The sequence below is a fragment of the Babylonia areolata genome, chromosome 22 (genome assembly GCF_041734735.1).
Source record: "Babylonia areolata isolate BAREFJ2019XMU chromosome 22, ASM4173473v1, whole genome shotgun sequence".
In the NCBI taxonomy this organism is placed as follows: Eukaryota; Metazoa; Mollusca; class Gastropoda; order Neogastropoda; family Buccinidae; genus Babylonia; species Babylonia areolata.
Genome location: NC_134897.1, coordinates 1,433,780 through 1,454,899, shown reverse-complemented (window position 1 = coordinate 1,454,899; position 21,120 = coordinate 1,433,780). Strand labels below are relative to the sequence as shown.

General features: G+C 44.2%; 1 protein-coding gene across 2 annotated transcripts in view; it reads right to left on the bottom strand.

The window, feature by feature from the left end:
- Positions 1–5,454: 5,454 nt before the first annotated feature.
- LOC143296991 (F-box only protein 22-like) overlaps positions 5,455–21,120 on the bottom strand; it is a 28,350-nt gene continuing 12,684 nt past the window's right edge. Inside the window, exons 5-8 of one of the 2 annotated variants that reach the window (XR_013057212.1) lie at positions 16,096–16,257; positions 7,968–8,079; positions 6,795–7,170; positions 5,455–6,742 (exon numbers count right to left, since the gene is read on the bottom strand). Coding sequence is in view for 1 of the 2 variants with exons in the window: in XM_076609097.1 (XP_076465212.1) it covers positions 6,877–7,170; positions 7,968–8,079; positions 16,096–16,257 (568 nt within the window). In the remaining variant the exon portion in view is untranslated. Of the gene's footprint in view, positions 7,171–7,967; positions 8,080–16,095; positions 16,258–21,120 lie in introns of both variants that reach the window. The other variant, XM_076609097.1, reaches the window with a different exon arrangement.

The window sequence follows — 21,120 nt, the reverse complement described above, 5'->3', positions numbered from 1 at the left end:
AGAGGGATGGGAAAAGATCTCTGATGCCAAGAATGTGGCGTCTAGTGTGTTGCTCAGTCTACTGTATTTGGAAAAGCCCACAGAGACTCTGTTCCGTTTTGAATTTGCGCAATGTTGGTTTGGAAATGATGCCGATATTTGTTTGATTTGCAAAGCATCGTGCTCTACCTTTCATGTTAGACTTACGGCCGCTCCCGCTCTCTGCTTTTATTTCTTTGAGGCGATCGATGGTGTGATGGCCTTGTACCTGTTCTTTTTGATATTCTTTGACTTTTCTGAGGATGTCCGATTTTCCTAGATGTAGGCCGCTCGTTGGTGTTGCGTTACCAGCAAGTCTGTCAGCTCACTCATGTGAGTTTTTTTATCTGAAAGTTGCGCATTGCCTTATGCCACTCTGGGCTTCGCATTCCGTTTTCGATTTTCTGTATGAGGTTCATTGAGTCTGTTAGAATCATGGCATGTTGGTTTCCAGGCGTATGGATGGACGATAGCCACTGGAGGGCATGTGTCACAGCTTCAACTTCCATCGTTAGGTTGGAGGTTGTGACTTTGTAGGCAGCATTCTCTTCCCTAACTGTTTTTCCATTTTGTTTCGCAGTGAATCCCCAACCGGATTGGTCTTTGGTGACTGAGCCATCTGTGTATATGATGATGTCCTCTTCTTTACTGTTTTCTTCTATGAGTAGCTTCACTTCCGCATCAGTTTTGCCCTCTGGCCATTCCCGACAATGTCTTCCTAGAGTGGGTGAAATGGCTGTGTTGAATAGATGGTTGAGGTTTTCGGGGTTTTTCTCCCATTCTTTTGTTTCTTTCAGGTCTTGTAGTCGGCATACTAGCTGGATTGTGTCTTCTGCTTGCCCCATCCATGATCTTCCTCGCCCTAGGCGGCTGCCTTTTGGTTCTTTGACTGCGTCATGCAGTGCGTTTTGAGGGTTTTCTAATGCTTTGAAGTAGGTCTTGACCTGTTCTAACTTGTTTCTGGCCTGCACTGAAGGAAGGTCAAGCAGGTATCATACCTGCAGAAAGTGAGCATGGGAATGGTGATTTGGGGTGAAAAAATGGCATTATTTTCTACATATGGCAAAACTGTAAAAAATAAGATGAGAAATTTGATTTTAATTTTTTTTTTATGTAATAGCTCAATACATAATAAACCAGTTCTGAAAGTTTCATTTTCTTACACTGTATTTTGTATTTTTTGTAATTTTTTTTCCAAACCCTTACAAATGGGCCGCCTGTGGGGAAAAGCAAGGGAGAAAAATCGTCGTCCCGAGTGAGTTAAAGAGCAAAACCTGAGCTTTCTGTCCACATATCACATAATGTGGTTTATTAAAATTCATCAAAATTGTATCAGTTCAAAATTCAAGTGAATTTTCTGTTGAGCATTTTATTGTAAAAACAGTCAAAACCGGACTTGACTACTCTAAACATCAATGTTCAGTCTTAGCTTTTATTAGGTGGCGGCAGTGAAAATTTAAATATTCATTACAATGACTGAAATGTGATTTCTGGCAAACAACAAGACAATATAAGAAAAACAAACAAAAAAAGTAAGTGAATATCTTGATTGGTTCTGAAGATATTCCATTTTAAAGATGTGACGATACGTACATGCTGTTAGTACTTAATATTTTCACATTTTCACAGTCATACTGTACTGTCCATGATGATACTGTTATGAAAACTCATATACTTCTAAAAACCATATGATAGTAGCATATTGCACAAGAAAAAAATAACACTTCAGCAGCAAAGAAATTGGAAAATATGTCGGTCAAAGTAGGGGGAAAATGAAAATCAAGACATGTCAATCTGCACAGAATAGCAACTTTGAAGGTCTATAGCACTGAAAAGAATAGACAGCTGCATTTCATAATAAAATATCTTGCAGAATACATCACAAAAAGTGCACTGAATTTTTTTCAGGCAGGATAATTTACTGAATTTTAAGTATCAGTCTCAAACTTTGAAAAATCTTCAATTTGACCAGCGGAAAAAAGACTGTTTATTGGGGTAGCATGCTGCAAAGATGAATATTTCAGTAACTGTCACAAGTAGGACCAGGAAATTTTGTGTGTGTATTAAGTGAAATGTCAGCTTTCAAAATAAATTAAAATCAATCTTAAAACTTTCATCTAAAGTTGGCAGAAAAGGAATGATATCTGATTTCCTCATAAGTAAGGGTGCACGTTGTGGATGAGACTTCAAAATTTTTGTTTTTGAAAAAAATATTGAAGTTACAGCCACAATAAGTTACCAGTGGTCTTGGCTGATCAGCTTCTGCAAAATAACTGCAAATTTTTAAACAAATGCAACTTGAGAGCATTGTACAGAATGGGTAGGTTGATGGGGCATTCCACAACAAAGGTTCCCAAGAGAGAGCAAATATTACTTGCTAGCAAAAATGACAGATATATGAATCTGTTTTCTTTCAGCTCTCTAGCCTTTTCTTCCATCCATGAACCCAGTCATGCATTTCATTGTAGAAGAACCACAATAAATAAGAAATAAAAGGTGGATGATGCATCTTTATTTCTTCACAAAATGGCATTTGATTCACAAGAGAGAAAATGCACACCAAAAAATATCTTTTTTGGCACTCACAGGTTTCCTGGCATCAGCAATAACATACTGCTCGCTACCTGAGCTGTTCATACTGGCCTTTTTGGATCAATGAATAGGTCTTGCATGCCCTGCCATGAGCAGCCCTTTCTGCAACATGTTAGATACACAGATCAGCTCATAAGAAAGAACAAAAGTTATATTAAATTTTAAACATACAACCAAAAACAGAGCTCTCAGTTTAATATGTTTAGGATTTTGTCAATTTCTGTGTGTTTTGAGTGGGAGGAAAACACTGTGATAACAGAATTATAAAATGGCATACTGACAGGTAAGTATGCATTCAACAGCAACACAAAATTCACTGCACTGAACTATTTGGCTGCATTTTCATTTCACACAATAACTCAAATTGCAGCAATAACTTATGCTTTGGCAACTGAGGCTGAAGTTTTGGGGGTCTGTCCTTTCCAGTTGCTGACAAGATCTTTGCCATCTACATGTCCTGTTCAACTTATGTGTCTTTGTTGCATGCGATTATTTACTCAAATATTTCCACTTCAGGGTACTACATTTCATGATTGAGATGAATGTATTACTAAATGTCTTAGGTATATATGATTACTGAATATTGAATATTTTATTGTTAATATGCACATCATACTTAGTATCTTATTCTTTGATATATATATTTTGTGTACTCACCTTTTTTTGTGTGTGTATGTGAGAATGCATGTCTTATATATATATATATATATATATATATATATATATATATATCAAAGTGAATATTTCATTCACAATATGTGCATGGTATTTTGCATTTTATCATTTCATGAATTATCTCTTTGTTTCCTGTTTCATGCAGTCGAGATGCATAGCATATCATTGGTTACATGAACACACACACACGTTATACTCTTAATTGCTGGATCCCAGATAGTGTTATGTAGTTTGACTTAACCTGATGTGCAGCTTAGGCTATGGGTATTATTGTACTGATTTTCTTTTTACTAATTTTAGTTTGTTAAAAATTGGTGTTAATTTTTTTTTAAGAAACAGGATGTTGACTGCACTGTTCAAATTAATCATATATCTCTTCACATTACACTTTTTTCATACTCAGACATACATACACATACTCACAAACATACATGTGCAAATGCAAACTTGCTCTCTCTCTCTCACTCACACACACACCTACTCCACTGACAGGAAAGAAATGGGGGAGGGGATGACTGGAGGGAGGAGGTGGTGGGTCAGCAGTCAGGGATTCTAAGCCGGAGCAAGTGGTCAGTGATTTGGCTCAGTGCCAAGTTTGCCACAACCATTGACAACCCCCTCCCCTCTACTTACCATTGGTGGATGACACTCAGAGACAAGTGAGGGGAATGATTATACAACTTTCAGCAAATTATTAAAGTGAAGTTTGCAGAGGGGGGGGGGGGGGGGGGGGGGGGGGGGGGGGGGGAGGAGGGTAGTATGAATTGGTGTTCTTGTTCTTTTTGGAATGTGAGAGCATAGTAACTATCTGTCTGTATATATTAATATAAAGTTTCACAGCTATCGAAGCAGAAAGCAACTAGAATATCAGACTATCAGACTTTTGTGTGATGTTGAATGAAATGCTCATCTTATGGAAAAAGAAACCACATTACAATTTTTTTTACTCACTTATTTAACACTCACCGAGTCTGTAGCAGACGACGCTAATGCTGTCCCGAGCACTTCCGGTTTTAGACCCAGGTAATATTTTGTCCATTTTTCATTCTGTATCAATAGTTTTTGTGTGTTTTACTCAGAAAATAATAAATCGTGTTCCGATTGAAACACGGTGTCACGTTACGAAAACACTGATGAAATAGATCCAAGTTGCTCAGTTACTGACATCGATCAAAATCCTGATTCAAAGAATTTCAGCTCAATATTGTGCATGAAAGTGCTAAAGACATTTGTTTTCAAAAATATTATAAAACTTACCGATGAAACTTAAGATTTTCTGGAGAAACAATGCCATTTTTGTGTTAGATGAAGTGCCGCTCTCCTGTGTCGAATGTTGATTGGGCCGACGCAACTGACGAAGAGGGGTACCTGCTTTTGAATCGCTTGAGCAAATTGATCATGGATCAAAAATCCTAGTTTCGGATACCACTGAAATCAGCAGAAAATGCTCTTTACCGGCCATACAGTATCGCGTAGGGTCAGATTTCATTTTCGAACTGCGCGAGGCGTTGAAAGATAGCCGAAAAATTCCCGTAACTTTGCGCTCAGATCTAACTACCCTACTTCGCCCAAGGCTTGGAAAAAAACACACGAAAGTTCTCCTTGAACTTTCGCCTTTCACGGCTCCCAGTTTTTCGAACAGTAACCAATGAATGGAAAACAACGGATGCGATTTTTTCCACTATGTGGTTGAAACTAACTGTGTCGCGCTCAGAAAGACGCCGGCCGCCATTGAACAAGGATCGCTATTTCGCGTTACAGTACACTTCTTTTTCTTCCATCCGCGAACTCATTACGCATTGTATAAAGCAAACACAATAAAAAATTAAAAATATGGATGATAAATAATTATTTCAGTTGGATAGTTTTTCACAAAAAGAAATCAAATTTGAGAAAATGCACTTCAAAATTAGTCAATTTTTTTAGGCGTTCATAGGTTTCCAGGCATCGGCCATGGGGGCTGCCGCTACCTACTTTTATAGGGTGGTCATTTTAGCCATGTGTGTTTTGATTTTCATCAACTGTGAGGGTTTTCCGACACTTGGTGTTCCAAGCTGCTGTCAGTTGCTCTGACAAAATGGCACCACCGCTGTATACCTTTTACCCTTATCATGTTTGTGGTGTATTGAAGTCAACAGTCACACACATATACACCATAATAACGTAAGGGCACATTAGCCAGACTTTATTAAGAAACATGGGTCACAGACCATGCAACAAGATCACAAACATTGATGAAATTAGGTCACATTAGCCATTGTCTTCTACCTATACATAAAGGGTGTCTTTAGTAAAAAATACTTTATTTAGACTTGGGTTTGGATATGTCTGGTTGCAACAAGGCGTTGGTTGTGAGCAAACTTTAATGTCATTATTTAAGCAAAGAATGAAAGATATATTTATGCAAGAGTGGGATGAGTCGGTAATGTCTAACTGTTTTCAGTGTGAGCAATATTTTCACTTTGTGGATAAAAAGTGTTTTAGGGACTGTTTGGTAAAAATATGGCTTGGTTTGCTCCCAATAAATGGATCATTTTTTAGGAGAACATTCAAATGTAATTCAAATTACGCATGAAAACGTTGTAATGTGGTCATCATTGTTGTCACAGAATTCCTGTCGTATCTTAAGGGCATTAAATATATAAACGCAGAGTTTACGAACTCTGAAGGTCAATCGTATGTTCACTTGCTGAAGAATGGTTCTGTTTACAGTATTCATAAACTCAGCGTTTATATATTTAATGCCCTGAAGATACGACAGGAATTCTGTGACAACAATGATGAAAGTTAGAATTAATTTACTATGCACAAGAAGCACTTTTGTTCTACAGGTTTAAGTTAGTATGTATTCACCCCTCAACACAGGACACTATCTTCCCTCTCTCTCTCTGACCTGCAATCTCACCCCTTAACACAGCACACTATCTTCCCTCTCTCTCTCTGACCTGCAATCTCACCCCTTAACACAGCACACTATCTTCCCTCTCTCTCTCTGACCTGCTATCTCACCCCTTAACACAGCACACTATCTTCCCTCTCTCTCTGACCTGCGATCTCACCCCTTAACACAGCACACTATCTTCCCTCTCTCTGACCTGCTATCTCACCCCTTAACACAGCACACTATCTTCCCTCTCTCTCTCTGACCTGCGATCTCACCCCTTAACACAGCACACTATCTTCCCTCTCTCTCTCTGACCTGCAATCTCACCCCTTAACACAGCACACTATCTTCCCTCTCTCTCTGACATGCTATCTCACCCTGTAACACAGCACACTATCTTCTCTCTCTCTCTCTCTGACCTGCGATCTCACCCCTTAACACAGCACACTATCTTCCCTCTCTCTCTGACATGCTATCTCACCCTGTAACACAGCACACTATCTTCCCTCTCTCTCTCTGACCTGCGATCTCACCCCTTAACACAGCACACTATCTTCTCTCTCTCTCTCTGACCTGCAATCTCACCCCTTAACACAGCACACTATCTTCTCTCTCTCTCTCTGACCTGCAATGTCACCCCTTAACACAGCACAGCATCGTCTCTCTGTCTGTCTCTGAACTGCGGTGTCCCGACAGCACGGGAGCAGTCAGGGCAAGCTGACGACGGCAATGAAGGTGGTGTAGGCGTGCTGCAAGTCCACACCGTCCCTGGCACCCTCACCGAGGCCGTCAGGGAAGGGGAAGTCACAGCCGATCTCCCCATTGCCAAAGAGGCCCAGCAGGGGTGTGTGGGGGAAGTGCTTGCGGAAGAGGGAGGTCTCCACGTTGTGCTTGCTGTACAGGTGGTAGCCGCGGGCCAGGCAGGCATACATGAAGGCCAGCGAGCGCTCCAGGGGGAAGGCTCGGGTCTTCTCCTTCAGCCTCTCAATCACCTCCTCCGCCTTCATAATAATGATTATAATAATAATGATGATAATAACAACAATCATAATAATAATGATGTACTTTTATATAGCGCTGTTCCCTCACTGCGAGGCTCACGGTGCTTCACAAATTAAACACAGCAAGTAAGAAACAACAATTCTCAAGAAAATTCAAATCAAAATAAAACTTTTGGTGCGCTCCACAAATTACATGTTAGAAAAGAGAAGCATCGATCACAAGAAAAGGAATCGACCACGAAGAAACAGTCACCTTCCTGGCATCATCAACAACACACACACACACACACACACACATACGCACACACTAACTCACATAACACAACACAACCACACACTCGCACACACATACGCACACACTAACTCACATAACACACAAACACAACACAACCACACACACACACACACTAACTCACATAACACACAAACACAACCACACACTCACATATGCACACACTAACTCACATAACACACAAACACAACACAACCACACACTCACACACACATATATATGTACACACTAACTCACATAACACACAAACACAACACAACCACACACTCACACATACACACACACTAACTCACATAACACACAAACACAACACAACCACACACTCACACACATACGCACACACTAACTCACGTAACACACAAACACAACACAACCACACACACACTCACACACACACACATCACACACACTCACACAACACACACACACTCACACAACACAATGACACACACATACATACACACACTCACACATACAACACAGTCACACACACACACACACACACCTTGCCCTCCTCCGCCACCGCCTCGTCCAGCTTGACACAGGCCACCTTCACATCGCGGCCCTGGAACACCACGCAGTAGGGGTAGGTGGTTCCACACCGCCCGCTCCTGCTCCTGCAATCATCACCACTGTCACCATCATCAGTTATCACCTGCTTCTGCAATCATCACCACTGTCACCATCATCAGTTATCACTTTCTGTGATCATCACCACTGTCACCATCATCAGTTATCACCTTCTGCAATCATCACCACTGTCACCATCATCAGTTATCACCTGCTTCTGCAATCATCACCACTGTCACCATCATCAGTTATCACCTTCTGCAATCATCACCACTGTCACCATCATCAGTTATCACCTGCTTCTGCAATCATCACCACTGTCACCATCATCAGTTATCACCTGCTTCTGCAATCATCACCACTGTCACCATCATCAGTTATCACTTTCTGCGATCATCACCACTGTCACCATCATCGATTATCACCTTCTTCTGCAATCATCACCACTGTCACCATCATCAGTTATCACTTTCTGCAATCATCACCACTGTCACCATCATCAGTTATCACCTTCTGCAATCATCACCACTGTCACCATCATCAGTTATCACCTTCTGCAATCATCACCACTGTCACCATCATCAGTTATCACCTTCTGCAATCATCACCACTGTCACCATCATCAGTTATCACCTGCTTCTGCAATCATCACCACTGTCACCATCATCAGTTATCACTTTCTGCGATCATCACCACTGTCACCATCATCAGTTATCACCTTCTTCTGCAATCATCACCACTGTCACCATCATCAGTTATCACCTGCTTCTGCAATCATCACCACTGTCACCATCATCAGTTATCACCTTCTGCAATCATCACCACTGTCACCATCATCAGTTATCACCTTCTGCAATCATCACCACTGTCACCATCATCAGTTATCACCTTCTTCTGCAATCATCACCACTGTCACCATCGTCAGTTATCACCTTCTGCAATCATCACCACTGTCACCATCATCAGTTATCATCTGCAATCATCACCACTGTCACCATCATCAGTTATCACCTTCTTCTGCAATCATCACCACTGTCACCATCATCAGTTATCACCTTCTGCAATCATCACCACTGTCACCATCATCAGTTATCACCTGCTTCTTCAATCATCATCATCACTGTCACCATCACCAATAATAATTATGTGTTAATATAACATCATACTGAATAATGGTGTGAATTTATATAGCGCCTGCTTTCTAAATAGGGCTCTCAGTGCTTTATAAAAACAGGTAAGCGCAAGTCCTCTCCCAACACAAACACTCTCCCCACGCCCTCTCCCAACACAAACACTTTTCAACTCCTCCAAAGACACAACACTCTCCCCACGCCCTCTCCCAACACAAACACTCTTCAACTCCTCCAAAGACACAACACTCTCCCCACACCCTCTCCCAACACAAACACTCTCCCCACGCCCTCTCCCAACACAAACACTCTTCAACTCCTCCAAAGACACAACACTCTCCCCACACCCTCTCCCAACACAAACACTCTCCCCACGCCCTCTCCCAACACAAACACTCTCCCTACGCCCTCTCCCAACACAAACACTCTTCAACTCCTCCAAAGACACAACACTCTCCCCACACCCTCTCCCAACACAAACACTCTCCCCACACCCTCTCCCAACACAAACACTCTTCAACTCCTCCAAAGACACAACACTCTCCCCAAGCCCTCTCCTAACACAAACACTCTCCCCACGCACTCTCCCATTCCCCAACACAAACACTCTTCAACTCCTGCAAAGACACAACACTCTCCCCACGCCCTCTCCCAACACAAACACTCTTCAACTCCTCCAAAGACACAACACTCTCCCCACGCCCTCTCCCAACACAAACACTCTCCCCACACCCTCTCCCAACACAAACATTCTTCAACTCCTCCAAAGACACAACACTCTCCCCAAGCCCTCTCCTAACACAAACACTCTCCCCACGCCCTCTCCCAACACAAACACTCTTCAACTCCTCCAAAGACACAACACTCTCCCCACGCCCTCTCCCAACACAAACACTCTCCCCACGCACTCTCCCATTCCCCAACACAAACACTCTTCAACTCCTCCAAAGACACAACACTCTCCCCACGCCCTCTCCTAACACAAACACTCTCCCCACGCACTCTCCCATTCCCCAACACAAACACTCTTCAACTCCTGCAAAGACACAACACTCTCCCCACGCCCTCTCGCAACACAAACACTCTCCCCACGCCCTCTCCCAACACAAACACTCTCCCCACACCCTCTCCCAACACAAACACTCTCCCCACGCCCTCTCCCAACACAAACATTCTTCAACTCCTGCAAAGACAACACTCTTCCATCAATCCAGCGAAAGCCCAAACGTTGCTGTGCACCCTCAACAACAAAACCGCGAGCAAATCACCACCTTCTGTGTCATTCGATGGGATTCAAATTGAGAAAACTGAATGCCTACGCTACCTAGGAATACACTTCGACAGGATGCTGACCTTCAGAAAACATACGGAAAACACTGTTCTCAAATGCAAAAAGGGCCTTTCAGTCTTAAAAGCAATGGCAACCAAAGGAATTGAACAACGCCACCTCTTCCTGCTATACCAATCACTCGTCCTCAGTGTGATCGACTACGGACTTGGGCTAACAACACCGTCTCAAAGCAACCTCCTAAAATTAGAAAGAGTCCAAAATGAAGCTATGAGGCTGATCCTTGGAACAACAAAAGACACGCCCACAGAAACCATGCGATACCTGCTTGACCTTCCTTCAGTGCAGGCCAGAAACAAGTTAGAACAGGTCAAGACCTACTTCAAAGCATTAGAAAACCCTCAAAACCCACTGCATGACGCAGTCAAAGAACCAAAAGGCAGCCGTCTAGGACGAGGAAGATCATGGATGGGGCAAGCAGAAGACACAATCCAGCTAGTATGCCGACTTCAAGACCTGAAAGAAACAAAAGAATGGGAGAAAAACCCCGAAAACCTCAACCATATATTCAACACAGTCATTTCACCCACTCTAGGAAGACATTGTCGGGAATGGCCAGAGGGCAAAACTGATGTGGAAGTGAAGCTGCTTATAGAAGAAAACAGTAAAGAAGAGGACATCATCATATACACAGATGGCTCAGTCACCAAAGACCAGTCTGGCTGGGGATTCACTGCGAAACAAAATGGAAAAACAATTTGGGAAGAGAATGCTGCCTACAAAGTCACAACCTCCAGCCTAACGATGGAAGTTGAAGCTGTGACACATGCCCTCCAGTGGCTATCGTCCTTCCATACGCCCGGAAACCAACATGCCATGATTCTAACCAACTCAATGAACCTCATACAGAAAATTGAAAACGGAATGGGAAGCCCAGAGTGGCATAACGCAATGCGCAACTTTCAGATTAAAAAACTCACATGGTCATACTGCCCGGGACATGCAGGTGTTAAGGGAAATGAGCGAGCTGACAGACTTGCTGGTAACGCAACACCAACGAGCGGCCTACATCTAGGAAAATCGGAAATCCTCAGAAAAGTCAAAGAATACCAAAAAGAACAGGTACAAGGCCATCACACCATCGATCGCCTCAAAGAAATAGAAGCAGAGAGAGGGAGCGGCCGCAAATCTAACATGAAAGGTAGAGCACGATGCTTTGCAAATCAAACAAATATCGGCATCATTTCCAAACCAACATTGCGCAAATTTCTTCAAAACGGAACAGAGTCTCTGTGGGCCTTTCCAAATACAATAGACCGAGCAACACACTAGACGCCACGTTCTTGGCATCAGAGATCTTTTCCCATCCCTCTTGCGGCCAGTCAGTGGCGGCTGTGTGTGTTTGTGTGTATGTGTGGGTCTGTGCTTTTGAGTGCGTTTGTGAATGCGCGAGAGTGAAATTGTACACAAGTGTCAGGAGAGATATGTGTACGTGTGTGTGTGTGTGTGTGTGTGTGTGTGTGTGAGGGGAGGTGGGAGTGCGGGGGGAGGTGGGGTAGAGGATGAGGTATGTGAGTGTATGCATGCCTACACTGTGGGAGCAACAGGATATTGGAACGTGTATATATATATGTATGTATATATATATATATATATATATATATATATATATATCTTTGTATGTACGTGTGTGGGGTTGGGGGTGGGAGATATGGGCGTATGTGTGTGTGCTTGTACAAGTAAGTGTTCATCTCTGTGAGTGTGTGTTTGTGTGTGTGTGTGTGCCGTGGAAGCTGCGATACGTAGACTAGAAATGAGTGTGTGGAGGAGGGGGTAGAGGAGGTGCAAGGTAATGTGTGTGTGTGTGTGTGTGTGTGTGTGTGTGTTGGAGCTCATGTACGTTTATATGTATTTGACTGTGCTTTCATATGTGCTTGTACAAGTAAGTGTTCATCTCTGTGAGTGTGTGTTTGTGTGTGTGTGTGTGTGTGTGCCGTGGAAGCTGCGATACTTAGACTAGAAATGAGTGTGTGGAGGAGGGGGGTAGAGGAGGTGCACGGTAATGCGTGTGTGTGTGTGTGTGTGTGTGTTGGAGCTCATGTACGTTTATATGTATTTGACTGTGCTTTCATATATGTGAAACTGCATGTCTGGTGCATTTCTGTTATGCATGTGTGGGTGTATGTGTGAATGTGTGTCTTCATATTTTACATTTATTTGCTTATTTATCACCATTGTTGTCTTATTTATTTATTTATTTATGTTTTATTATTATCATTTTATTAGTATTACTAATATTATTACTACTACCTTTTTCTATATTATAATTATTATTTATTTATTTATTTATGCAAGCTTATCTATTATTTATTCCCCCGTTTTGTTTTGTTTTTTTGTGTGTGGTTTTTTTTTTTTTTTTTTTTTTTTTTCTCAAGGCCTGACTAAGCGCGTTGGGTTACGCTGCTGGTCAGGCATCTGCTTGGCAGATGTGGTGTAGCGTATATGGTTTTGTCCGAACGCAGTGACGCCTCCTTGAGCTACTGATACTGAAACTGAAAACTCTCCCCACGCCCTCTCCCAACACAAACACTCTTCAACTCCTCCAAAGACACAACACTCTCCCCACGCCCTCTCCCAACACAAAAACTCTCCCCACGCCCTCTCCCAACACAAACACTCTCCCCACGCCCTCTCCCAACACAAACACTCTTCAACTCCTCCAAAGACACAACACTCTCCCCACGCCCTCTCCCAACACAAACACTCTTCAACTCCTCCAAAGACACAACACTCTCCCCACGCCCTCTCCCAACACAAACACTCTCCCCACGCCCTCTCCCAACACAAACACTCTCCCCACGCCCTCTCCCAACACAAACACTCTTCAACTCCTCCAAAGACACAACACTCTCCCCACACCCTCTCCCAACACAAACACTCTCCCCAAGCCCTCTCCCAACACAAACACTCTTCAACTCCTCCAAAGACACAACACTCTCCCCACGCCCTCTCCCAACACAAACACTCTCCCCAAGCCCTCTCCCAACACAAACAATCTCCCCAAGCCCTCTCCCAACACACTCTCCCCACGCCCTCTCCCAACACAAACACTCTTCAACTCCTCCAAAGACACAACACTCTCCCCACGCCCTCTCCCAACACAAACTCTCCCTACGCCCTCTCCCAACACAAACACTCTCCCCATGCCCTCTCCCAACACAAACACTCTCCCCACGCCCTCTCCCAACACAAACACTCTTCAACTCCTCCAAAGACACAACACTCTCCCCACGCCCTCTCCCAACACAAACACTCTCCCCACGCCCTCTCCCAACACAAACACTCTTCAACTCCTCCAAAGACACAACACTCTCCCCACGCCCTCTCCCAACACAAACACTCTTCAACTCCTCCAAAGACACAACACTCTCCCCACGCCCTCTCCCAACACAAACACTCTCCCCACGCCCTCTCCCAACACAAACACTCTCCCCAAGCCCTCTCCCAACACAAACACTCTTCAACTCGTCCAAAGACACAACACTCTCCCCACGCCCTCTCCCAACACAAACACTCTCCCCAAGCCCTCTCCCAACACAAACACTCTTCAACTCCTCCAAAGACACAACACTCTCCCCACGCCCTCTCCCAACACAAACACTCTCCCCACGCCCTCTCCCAACACAAACACTCTCCCCACGCCCTCTCCCAACACAAACACTCTCCCCATGCCCTCTCCCAACACAAACACTCTCCCCAAGCCCTCTCCCAACACAAACACTCTCCCCAAGCCCTCTCCCAACACAAACACTCTCCCCAAGCCCTCTCCCAACACAAACACTCTCCCCACGCCCTCTCCCAACACAAACACTCTCCCCACGCCCTCTCCCAACACAAACACTCTCCCCACGCCCTCTCCCAACACAAACACTCTCCCCAAGCCCTCTCCCAACACAAACACTCTCCCCAAGCCCTCTCCCAACACAAACACTCTCCCCAAGCCCTCTCCCAACACAAACACTCTCCCCATACCCTCTCTCAACACTATCTCTCTCCCCATGCCCTCTCCCAACACAAACACTCCCCCCATACCCTCTCTCAACACTATCTCTCTCCCCATGCCCTCTCCCAACACAAACACTCCCCCCATGCCCTCTCCCAACACTATCTCTCTCCCCAAGCCCTCTCCCAACACAAACTCTCCCCATGCCCTCTCCCAACACAAACACTCTCCCCATACCCTCTCCCAACACTATCTCTCTCCCCAAGCCCTCTCCCAACACAAACTCTCCCCATGCCCTCTCCCAACACAAACACTCTCCCCATACCCTCTCCCAACACTATCTCTCTCCCCATGCCCTCTCCCAACACAAACACTCTCCCCAAGCCCTCTCCCAACACAAACACTCTCCCCATACCCTCTCTCAACACTATCTCTCTCCCCATGCCCTCTCCCAACACAAACACTCCCCCCATACCCTCTCTCAACACTATCTCTCTCCCCATGCCCTCTCCCAACACAAACACTCCCCCCATGCCCTCTCCCAACACTATCTCTCTCCCCAAGCCCTCTCCCAACACAAACTCTCCCCATGCCCTCTCCCAACACAAACACTCTCCCCATACCCTCTCCCAACACTATCTCTCTCCCCAAGCCCTCTCCCAACACAAACTCTCCCCACGCCCTCTCCCAACACAAACACTCTCCCCATACCCTCTCCCAACACTATCTCTCTCCCCATGCCCTCTCCCAACACAAACACTCCCCCCATGCCCTCTCCCAACACTATCTCTCTCCCCAAGCCCTCTCCCAACACACTCTCCCCATGCCCTCTCCCAACACAAACACTCTCCCCATACCCTCTCCCAACACTATCTCTCTCCCCATGCCCTCTCCCAACACAAACACTCTCCCCACGCCCTCTCCCAACACAAACACTCTCCCCACGCCCTCTCCCAACACAAACACTCCCCCCAAGCCCTCTCCCAACACAAACACTCTCCCCATGCCCTCTCCCAACACAAACACTCTCCCCACGCCCTCTCCCAACACAAACACTCTCCCCACGCCCTCTCCCAACACACTCTTCAACTCCTCCAAAGACACAGCAGTACAAGGTCTCTCTTGTGTGTGGTCTGACATCAACAGTTCCCTGTGGAACTGCCCATGTTGAGCCTGCAGCAGACAAACTTGGATGTGGCAGTGGATGGGCCACTTTGGGTGAGCAGCTTGGGAGGGATACTACTGAAACAGTGCAGCAGTTTCTGAAGAAGGCATCACTACATCTGCCAGGCAGATGCTTGACAGCAGTGTAACCCAACATGCTTCGGGAGGCCTTCAATGCATGCAATACATTTGTGTAGGAGTGGATTTCCTCCACAGAATTTTGCCAGAGGGCAACACTTCGTTGTCATGGATTCCAAGTGCTGGCTGCACACAGGACCTCAGTTTTTCATCTCAACAGAACGACCCGACAGTCAGTCTGATTCCCCAGCCCGACATGGGAGAAGGAATGAGACAAGGGGGTCAAACCAGACTCCCACAAACTGTACTGGCAGACAAGCATCTTATTTACTCTGCCCCCTTCCCTGGGAGCAGCACAACAAGTAGAAGAAGAAGAAAGAAGAGGAGTGTTGGCACTAACGGGTCGACAGGCACGCCGTGGACACACGACACGGTGATGATGCCCCCTACGATCAGCGTGCGCGGCAGCTCCCTGCGGATGTCGTCCACCGTGAAACAGGTACTGGCAAAACAGGACATCAGCAGCAACAGCTTGACGTCCTCCCCATCAGGTTTCTCCTGTCTGCACACACACAACAGGGCTGGTTCACTTTCCTGAAGAGGCATCGCCGCATTCAGCCTCGTACGCAACACCGCGCCTGCTGGGCAGATGCCTGACAGCAGCATGACCCAATCTGAGGGTCCTGGGTTCGAATCTCGGTGCACCTGGTGGGTCAAGGGTGGAGATTTTTCCCATCTCCCATGTCAACATATGTGCAGACCTGCTAGTGCCTGAACCCCTTTCGTGTGTATGCACACGCAGAAGATCAAATACGCATGTTAAAGATCCTGTAATCCATGTCAGTGTTCGGTGGGTTATGGAAACAAGAATATACCCAGCATGCACACCCCCGAAAATAGAGTATGGCTGCCTACATGGCGGGGTAACGTAAATAAAAAAAAACACCACAAAACGGTCATACACGTAAAATGTTACATGTCTGTCCGAGTGTGTATGTGTGTGTGTCTGAAATCTGATTGAATGACTCAGGAAACGAATGATGAGCGCCCAGTGGCAGCCGTCAGTCGGCTCTACCCAGGTAGGCAGCCTGTGGTGCAAATGTCCCCGTGCATGTACAGCGCTTAGAGCTTGGTCTCTGACCGAGGATAGGCGCTATAGAAGTATCCACATCAATCAATCAATCAATCAATCAGTTGTCAGGCCTTCAGTGCATGCATATATATTTATGTGTCTATCAGAGTGGATTTCTTCTTTTTATACTTTTGCCAGAGGGTGATAGTTATGTTGCCATGGGTTCTACTTCAGTGCACCAAGTGCATGCTGCATACAGGACCTCACTTTATCGTCTCAACCAAATCAACAGACGCTCAGTTTTATTTTCCTGTCCACCTTGGGAGAAAGAGTGTCGAGAAGCAATGTTTTAGAAAGTTCTGATTTGGGTTGGTGGCCTTCGTTTCTTTCCTACCTTAACGCAGTGACCAAACGGTGAGCTGCCTAACAATATGTGTTGAGTGACTTTGATATTAAAAAAAAAAGAAAAAAAAAAAGAAGAAAAGGTTAAAAACTTTTCTTTTCCGTTATGTGAGAGCAGTGTGTTGAGGTCATCTGTTGATGAAAGTTGTTTGTCTTCATCTGTCAAGGTCGAGATTTGCCAGCTGATTCGGAAAGTGAACTTAGAATACAGCTGGTCCTATGGATCGCATGAGAGAAACTTTTTGGTTTTTTTTAAATGAATTCAATTATTGTATTCAAAGTTTATTATTTCTACTTTCAGTTGTATTATATTGTATTTCAAAATTCACCAAATCAGAACTGGGTAAAATAAAGAGGAAAAAAAAAAGTATGGTGAATCAAGATAATTGAATTTTGAGCAAAATTCCAGTTTAGAACCCGGCAGTAATTAAGTCTGCTTGGGATAGAGACAACCTTTGTTGTTTCATCTTTTTCTCAGGTCAGCTTCTTCTTCTCCCCTCCTACGTACCTTTTCTTATCTAAGCAAGGCCTTCATTCCCACTGGCTGAGGAACGACAGCTGGCCACGCTGCAGAGGACAACTTTCACTTCAGCTAGTTTATTCTGGGCGCCTACAGAGGGCGCAAGGTCTACGACCAGAGGTTGGCTGTGATGTTCATTTGGAAGACGTCAATATAATGTGAGGCAATGCTTAACTCACTCGGGACGACAAGTTTTCTCCCTTGCTTTTCCCCACAGACGGCCCATTTGTAAGGGTTTGGAAAAAAATTACAAAAAATACAAAATACTGTGTAAGAAAATGAAACTTTCAGAACTGGTTTATTACGTGTTGAGCTACTACATATATAAAAAAAAAATCAAATTTCTCATCTTATTTTTACAGTTTTGCCATATGTAGAAAATACTGCCAATTTTTCACCCCGAATCACCATACCCATGCTCGCTTTCTGCATTAAATTCGCTTTCTTCTTCATCATCATCCAACTCTTCAATGTCCGACCCTTCAGTTTGTAGCATTTCAAGTACTTCGGCAACCCTAAAACATTGCCGTCACTGCCTTGTTCACTTCACAACATTCTGAGAAGAGGCCGCTTTGCCAACAGGCTGGCACGCAAGCAGACAACCGGTCAGTGACTTTGTCAGCGTGTGTGTGAGACAGGCCACACATCCCAGACTAACCAATCATACTGCTCGATTGTGGAGTGACCCAGAATAGCGCACTCTGCTTGGCTAATCACAAAATCACATGTACAGCGCATGATGGAATTTTACTTTCGGAGAATGCTATTCCATTCCTTCGTCCGAAACCGAATACGTTTTGTGTAGGAATGCGTGAGCATTCCTTCGTCCGGAAAGAGTTAACCCCTCTGCCGTGGAGACACTTCCCTTTGACTCAAGATGGACAAGGACCCTGACTCTGCGAATTGTGCTGCTCTAAATGAGCCTAGACACAACTGAATATGCAAATGTTCATTGGCATTCCCATGGAATTTGAATGTGCTACTAGAATACTTGTTGGCATTTTCTTTTCTTTCTTTCTTTTTTTTTTGTTTTTGTTTTTTTTGTTTTGCTCTTTTGAAGTGCATGAATGGCTTGTGTTCTGTGAATTCATTCAAAAAAAAAAAATATAAAAAAAAAAAAATAAAAAAAAAATATATATATATATATATATATATATATATATATATATATATTCGTGGCATTCTTGTGACAGAAATCCTTCTTGGCCAAGCCTTTCTCAGGACATTTTTTGAGAGGCTACAGATAGATGTAATGTTGACAATGCAGGAAACTTGTTTTGTACAATGCAGAATGGTTTGTACATTGAAAAGTAAAATGTCTCAGAGGTGTGAGTAGGCCTTTAAATGCCACTGGACCCGAGCGGTGTGAACAGACCTTAAGAAGCTGTCACTCAAAGTGCGCTTAGCCAGCTTATTTTCTGTTCCTTTATAACTCATCCACAAAGCATAGAAGGAGCTGTTGCTTTACAGAAGTTCAGTTTCTCACAGAGGTGCCACTGCGTTCTGACAAATCCATACACACTACATCACATCCACCTCACCAGCAGCATAACCAAATGCGCTTAGATCCGGAGTGCATGCATATCATATTTGTGTACCTATCAAAATGGATTAATTTTCTTTGCCAAAAACTATGCCAGTGGACAATGCTTCTGTCGCCACAGGTTCTCTTCCAGTGCGCCAAGTGTGTACTGCGAATGGGACCTCAGTTTATTATCTCACCTGAATGACCACGAGTTCAGTTTGATTTTGTAGTCAAACCTGAGAGGAATGTTGAGATCAATCTTCAAACCTGGGCTCTCACAGACACTGCGTTGGCTGATAAACATCTTAATCATTCCGCCACCTTCCTCCTTCACACAAACTTGGCCAACCCATGATGTATGGCACACAAAATGTCAGGCAACAAACAGGAAAAGTTAATTCCCTTCATGTAAAACCATGCACATAATACAATATCATTATTATTATTAGTAGTAGTATTATTAGTATTATTATGAGCATTTACACCTGATCTTGAAAATAAGCCCTAGGCGTTTACAGACAGAACACATACATAAATAACAAAAAGGAAAAAAAATGAACACAAGATACCAAACATTATTTCTAAAATTATCCCCCACCCTGCACCCCCACACACACATCACCCACAAGCACACACACACACAATCATAAATAGTACACTATTAAAAATATAACCAACAAATTCCGAAACTATTAATCTCACTCACTCACTAAGACTGCAACAGTCATTTTAGTTCTTCCTGGAAAGGGATGAGCTGTTGAGAATTATTCAGGAGGGGAAAAGGTGGTCTTCAAACTGGATTTGAAAGACTGCAGCAATGAGTGACAGAGAGGGCGAGGAAGTTGATTCCAAAGAATGGGGGCTTGGAATGAAAAACTGTGCTGGCCGTACGTTTTGGCTGAGCAGGGGGGGATCCTTAACTCACTCGGGACGACAAGTTTTCTCCCTTGCTTTTCCCCACAGACGGCCCATTTGTAAGGGTTTGGAAAAAAATTACAAAAAATACAAAATACTGTGTAAGAAAATGAAACTTTCAGGACTGGTTTATTACGTGTTGAGCTATTACATATAAAAAAAAATCAAATTTCTCATCTTATTTTTAGTTTTGCCATATGTAGAAAATACTACCAATTTTTCACCCCGAATCACCATACCCATGCTCGCTTTCTGCATTAAATTCGCTTTCTTCTTCGTCATCATCCACCTCTTCAATGTCCCACCCTTCAGTTTGTAGCATTTCAAGTACTTCGGCAACCCTAAAACGTTGCCGTCACTGCCTTGTTCGCTTCACAACATTCTGAGAAGAGCCCGCTTTGCTAACAGGCTGGCACGCGAGCAGACGACCGGTCAGTGACTTTGTCAGCGTGTGTGCGAGACGGGCCACACATCCCAGGCTGACCAATCATACTGTTTGATTGTGGAGTGACCCAGAATAGCGCACTCTGCTTGGCTAATCACAAAATCACGTGTACAACGCATGATGGAATTTTACTTTCGGAGAATGCTATTCCATTCCTTCGTCCGAATCCGAATACGTTTTGTGTAGGAATGCGTGAGCATTCCTTCGTCCGGAAAGAGTTAAAGCATGCGGGTGTCAGAGGAAGAGTGTGAAGATGGCATGAGGGTATGCAAGGATGAATGAGATCAGGAAGATACTGTGGACCAGAAGCCTCAACGGCCTTGAAACAAAGAGAGACCACTTTGTAAATAATTCTTTCACATGAAAGATCCAGTGACCTGCATGTCTTACAGTCTGATTCAACGTGTCCAGCATGGACAGTACCCCTAAAAAAGGAGTGTAGCTGCCTGGATGGCATGGTAAACCTGGTGACACATGCATGAGCCCACTTGTCAATCTGTAGCAGAAAGCAACCAGCCTCAGCCCATCAACACAGACAGAATGGAA